This window comes from Dipodascopsis tothii, assembly GCF_038497935.1.
Source record: "Dipodascopsis tothii strain CBS 759.85 unplaced genomic scaffold V1510scaffold_38, whole genome shotgun sequence".
NCBI lineage: Eukaryota > Fungi > Ascomycota > Lipomycetes > Lipomycetales > Lipomycetaceae > Neoaidaea > Neoaidaea tothii.
The window spans coordinates 40,371-46,370 of NW_027118022.1; the positions used below are offsets into that span (position 1 = coordinate 40,371).

The 6,000-nt window shown below is 44.8% G+C and overlaps 1 protein-coding gene across 1 annotated transcript; it reads left to right on the top strand.

Annotated features, from left to right (window-relative positions):
• Nucleotides 1-3,690: 3,690 nt before the first annotated feature.
• On the top strand, nucleotides 3,691-4,371 carry V1510DRAFT_369867 (STE like transcription factor-domain-containing protein; the record flags this gene model as incomplete). Its single annotated transcript, XM_066931408.1, has 2 exons — nucleotides 3,691-3,808; nucleotides 3,854-4,371. Coding segments are annotated over 2 exons (636 nt in total), but the record flags the coding sequence as incomplete, so codon positions are not given.
• Between the last annotated feature and the right edge of the window lie 1,629 nt (nucleotides 4,372-6,000).

Here is a 6,000-nt window from a genome sequence, read left to right on the forward strand (position 1 = left end):
CCAACGAGTGCAATCTCGACTATCACAGTAATGTTTTAGTACAGTACTGTTGAGAGTGTCCTAAATAGTACTAGTCTATACATGCATGTCTACCCACTTTGCAGGTTACGCTACATACGCGCGGATCCAGGCCGTGGTCTGTTCGTCTCACACAACCCAGGAATACTGGTATGCGTGTGGAGTCGAGTCAATGAAGCTTGTGATCAGCACGACCGCCAAGCATATCAAATGCCTCGGGGAACGACATATTAAATTACAGGTACAATGGTACAGGTTTGTGTTCATGAAACTTTGCAGTAGGACGAATCACACAAGTTGGGCGCGCAAAGTTGTTTAGACAACACCAAACCGGGCTACCAGCAGTACGGTGCCACTCTGGGCGAAGTGCACAGTGCTTTCCGCTTTATCAGTAACCTGCCCAAAAACTAAAAGGCTGAACTAGTTGCATAGTGCGTTAGCTTGAGTTACTGCGTCGTGGCATTTTGCAGAGGAACAGGTGCAACGAAATGAACTCCGATTTCAGACTTACACAAAAGGAAAAGATGTGCATCATCTCTTGCATGCAACAAGCGACGTCTACTGGCAATTTCAAGCAACGATTTAGTGAGATATTTTGAGGTAGAGATTGCACGCAAAAAGCGTTCGGTACTCTTGCACTGCACATGCTGCGCCAGTATGGCCTACGCCTCCGTGTAATAACAAAACAGACTCGTCGTCCCTTCTCGGGTCTACCTCAGAAATCTGGGATGACTGAGCGATCATGGCGTATTTGGTCGCTGCTTGAATCATTTTTATGAAGCTGGTGAGCTCGACCACTACCCTCTGGTAACTTTTAGCCTTCAAATAACTTCTACGCAGGATTCAGGCACAATAAGCTGTCGGGATGAGGTACTGGTGGCTACAGGTGATCATCTGTTGGTACATACGGCATTGTCTCTGACTTAAAAACTTGTTCCTGAAACTAAGGCATTAGTCAAACTCTAAAAGCATATATAGTCAGCTTAGTTATAGAATACGGCTAAGAGTTTGCTGGACACCAGGAATCCGTTGGTAACATGCTTGCCCATCTAGTGGAATGCATGCACCAGCCTGCAAACCTCAGACGGTTTACTTTTCAGAAACAAGGCCACATCCTTGGTACCGTAATGACAACGACTTTCACGTACTTTTTGATCGCGGATGGCAGTCTTGGAGACCATTTGTATGATTATGCTGTTGTCTCTGGTCAGCAGGCACGGGAATCAAAGAATCTGGCGCCAGGCCGAGATCCCAATCTCGTTTGGAGGTCGGTAAATACAGCACTGGAAGCTGACGCTTCAGGCAGGAACACGTTTGATAAAGCGAAGTAATGAGATGCTCATTTGCACTTAGCTTCTTTAAGGCGACTTTGCCTTGCCATCTAAGTAATTCACCTCATCATCTGTGAGACCGGCATCGTTTAAACAAGATTTTTTGTACCTATAGCTTCGGTGGTTTTCGACTATGTTGCCCCTCATATGATACGGTCTTCCTCGGCTCTCATCTTCCCCTCGCCCCTCATTTCTCCTATTATATTTGCAATGAAACAACAAACACCCAAAAATTTGAAGTCCAATATACCTAGCATAGCATTCATTATAGAGCACCAGGTTGACAGAGTACTCCTAGAGCTATAAGTAGATTAATTTCTCGCAGATATTTAGTACATGCTTGTATTGAGGGACTACACCATGATGCGGGTAAATCTGGTGGAATCAATCTTGAAATTTCCTGAGACTCGCTCATTAGGGCCTCTGTACTAAATTCAGTCTAGAATAGACTTATCGACATAATGCCGAGACCAGCATTACTACGCGTGTATTAAAAGACGTCAGGTATGTGTGGGAAAATTTCCGGTACTTGCCTTCCAGGCCGATAGTAGAATCATAAGGATCGACCATCTACTGACATCGAATACACTAAAGAATGGTACCTATGTCCCCTTTATAGAAGCACCATACTTTATTCGTGTTCCACCACAGCGGTTTACAAACAAGTGTAGTCAGTTTTGCTGAGCAACAGCTCTCTCATTTCTTGCCAAAAGTCACCTAATTTGTCTCGCTTATTGAAACTGGACACTCATTCGTCCTGCTCGCCAATTTTTATACTATGTAGTTTCTCGGCGACACAGCGTTGATCCGGCACATGGGTTCTGTCTACAAGCTCTTACATTTATAATTTGATTTTTCTTTTTATTAGATTGCCTTTTTTAATTATATTTTGACGCTTTTTGCCCTAAACTAAAACTACTACTATCCCTCCCTTTTCCTTTAAAAATTCCTTACTTCCCCATTTCAATGAAAACATTTGATTAAGAACTGTTTTTAAAAGTGTCAGTCAATCATCGCATTTGTCTTATGATTCACATATACTGGCAGTACTGAACTCGCAAGCCAGAGGCGAAGTCAAAGGTGTGTTCCCTGGACGCAGCAGTGGAAGGTAGGTGCCCATTTTGCACTCCAAAGTTTGTTTTCCAGACGCAACCAAAGGCGCCTTCTCCAGACGGAAAATGCGATACGGATTTCATGGTTGGATATTCACTGCGTGTATTCCAGCGGCGCTACCGTTTCTGAGCGTACACAAAATCTTGATGCTTGCATTTTACGCAAAAGTTTTGTTGTGCGCCGGAGAAGAGCCACTAGGTGTAATGCTTGAACACTCCTAACAGTGAATACCTTGCGAGTCGCCAGAAGTCGCGGAGAAGCTAACTCCTATAGACGTTGTTTGGCCCTAGGAAGTCCGGCCGTAATTTTTTCTTTCGAGAAACCACGAGAGACTGCAGATTTGCCGTTTGTCGTGTCTAATCATTCGACCTATATTAAAGTTGCAAACACTTTTGAACGTGTTCAAGCTTCGATAACTTCCATTCAGAAAGTAAGTATTATTAGGCAAAACTTCTGTACTAGTTACGTCTGCCGAGAGGTAGTCCCGTTGTTAGTAAACCAGCATCTCTAAATAAAGGGGTATGCCAGTCGAAAGAATATCTAACCTCTTTAAAAGATCACTGCCGCGCATACAAGAACTTCGGTGCAAATTTCATACTTGAATTCTCGAACGAACCCTTGTCCAAATTTACAAGAAGAAATATGCAACAAAGGCTGAGCTGCTGAATTGATTAACACGGTATTGAATATATGCACTAAAACAGAGCTGTAGCCAGCCTCAAAACTGATATATGTTTCGGCTCTTGAGGTAGGTTTTACTTTTTTGAATCAAGCCCCAAACTGGGCGCAAGGTATTCTCCTCAAGCAGTATTGAAGACTTTGGCAACTACTGTTCAATGAGGTCAGATGGCTGTGTGTCGATGTAGACACACAATTTCCCGATCAGCATGTCTTGAACTCGTGGCTTCTACGTCGGTTACTCCGCCTCTGTCGTAAAAGGATCTGTCTACCAGGCTTTTCTATGGAACACTGCTAACTAAATTCTTTTATTGTAGGCTCAATTCTGACATCATTTCTGCGTATTTTTCGATCAGTCTGTCTTTTTCTGGGCGTCTATAGATTGCCTTCCCTGATTTGGGATACTCACCTACCATTGTTGGGTCTAGTATCGTCGTGTTCCTGACTTTAAACCTCATCTCGAGTACGACTGGACAGATTTTGCCTTTCACTGTTTTGTTGTCTACAGGCTGCTCACCCATATATTACAGCTGATTTGCATCTAGTCAGAATGATTTCTGGGAGGCAACTATTGCAGTCCACCAAGCCAGAAACATTCATGTTGTCGGTTGAAGCTCAAGAGGCGCTGTCACAAGCCACTCGGAATGCCTTAAATCAAGTTGATGACTGTGAGTAGTTTCGCCCCAAGGTGAGATTGTTGGCTGACCTCATAGTGAAATTCTTTCTTGCGACAGCCCCGACGAACTGGCAGAGAGAACAAATTATTCGACGATATCTTTTGCCGACACAGGAATACGTCAGTTGTGTTTTATGGAACAACTTATTTCATATAACCGGGACGGACATCGTGAGATGTTTGACTTTCAGATTCCAGGCATTTGGCAGACCTGTCAAGAATCCCAAAAAGTTCGAAGAGGGAGTGTTTTCAGATCTGAGAAATTTGAAATCCGGGACAGACGCTACATTGGAAGAGCCCAAGTCTAAGTTTTTAGAGCTTCTTTACAAGAACAATTGTATTCGCACGCAAAAAAAGCAGAAGGTTTTCTACTGGTTCAGCGTTCCCCATGACAGACTCTTTCTCGACGCCTTGGAGCGAGACTTAAAGCGCGAGAAGATGAACCAAGAAGCTACCACAGAAGCAGTAGCTGAACCCGCACTCTCTTTTCAGTTTGATCCGTCTCAAACACTGTTTGAGCAACTCACTAGAGCTATGCAGCAGTCGGCGTCCTCGGCACTGCTGGCTGAGCAAATGTCTGATTCATATGGCACGGTACACATGAACATGCGCTCAAACGCCCTTTATAGAGGAAGCCAGCCAGTCAAAGACGAATTTGACGACTCTAAGCTTCTGGCAATCGGTGAAGGATACGCAGTGACAGTACCTAGATCTGATACTCTTGCAGATTCGCAAGTCGCCCACAGGGGACATCAGGCAAGGCCCTCTATGGTCTTGGGGAGCTCAGCCCCCAATGTCGACTTGGCCAGTCTGACTACCGACGATTTCAATGAGTATAGTGACTCTTTCCCGGCGGGTGCTCCAGCCTTCGTTTCTACGGACATGAGAACGGCCACGCAATTTGTCGCACCTCGTTTGAAGGCGCAATCATCGATGGCTATGAATCTGGCTCATAGAGTCACCGTTGCCGACAGATCTCATAATTACGAAGCATCCCCAGCGCCTTCGTACGTTTCTTCTGTGATGGACGAGCTAATAGACACAAGAAATGTTGCTTATGAGCCAATGACACCAGACACACAGCATTCGCTATTAATGGACCAAAGATATGGAGGCTCTGGATACTATCAAAATAACGATACTGAGTTTGCGGGGGTTATTGCAAGCAGACAGCCTTTTGGCCGTGACCTCTCAGGGCTGAGAGTAGAAAGCTCACCTTCGTGCACGCAGTATGAAAACCAGCAAGCTGTTCACGGCAGTACACAAGCTCCAAATATCAATTCTATGGATGTTTACTCTGCTAATGTTGCAGTCAATCCTTTCATGGTCTCCAGAAATCTTATGGGCTCAGTTGGGTCCGCTGGTGTTATTAGTGGTTCACCTGCATACAAGCAACGTCGTCGTCGCTCTCTCGTAACTGCTGCCAAATCTGGCTCAAGCTCGCTCTCAAGACCTCCGGATATTGCAAATAGCCATGGATCAATGCCTATGTCCTCTCAACATAACTCGAGTGGCCCAAATTCTACTGCATATTACGAAAGTACTAGTTCAAACCCTCCTCCAAGAGCAATCACTGAACAACTCAAAGCTAAGACTAATCTAAAACGGGATTCTGAGCGTCAAAACAACGGATTTTATTACGCCAGAGCCGAATCGAATACAACCATGAAGCAGTCATCAACTAGAAGAGCCGACCACCAGTCAGGTAGTCAATCTCTGAGAGGTGATCAATTGGCACATTCGCAGAGGTTCAACGAAGAGCATGATTCTATTGCAACAGAATTAAGCTTAGATCCGTATTGGTCAAATGCAGAAGACGAGACCTACGAGGCGGTTGATTTTGATGCAAACTCTCCTTCCATGCGAAACGTCTCTTTGTCGGACACCTCTGGTATTGAAAATGGCGGACACGGAATGGCGAACAGACCTATGAGTTCTTCTTCGCTCTCCTCCTTGCAGCAATCGTTGAAATACAAAAAGTCTAAGTCGAACCTGCGAGCCGAATGCTCCGATAGTGGTGCATCTGTATCCTCATTCAGCAGTAAGAATCACACCTGCCCAATTCCTTCGTGCGGTCGACTCTTCAAACGTTTGGAGCATCTCAAGAGGTAAGATACTGTTATCAATGCTCTAACGAACTAGACATGTACGGACGCACACACGAGAAAAACCGTACAGCTGTCT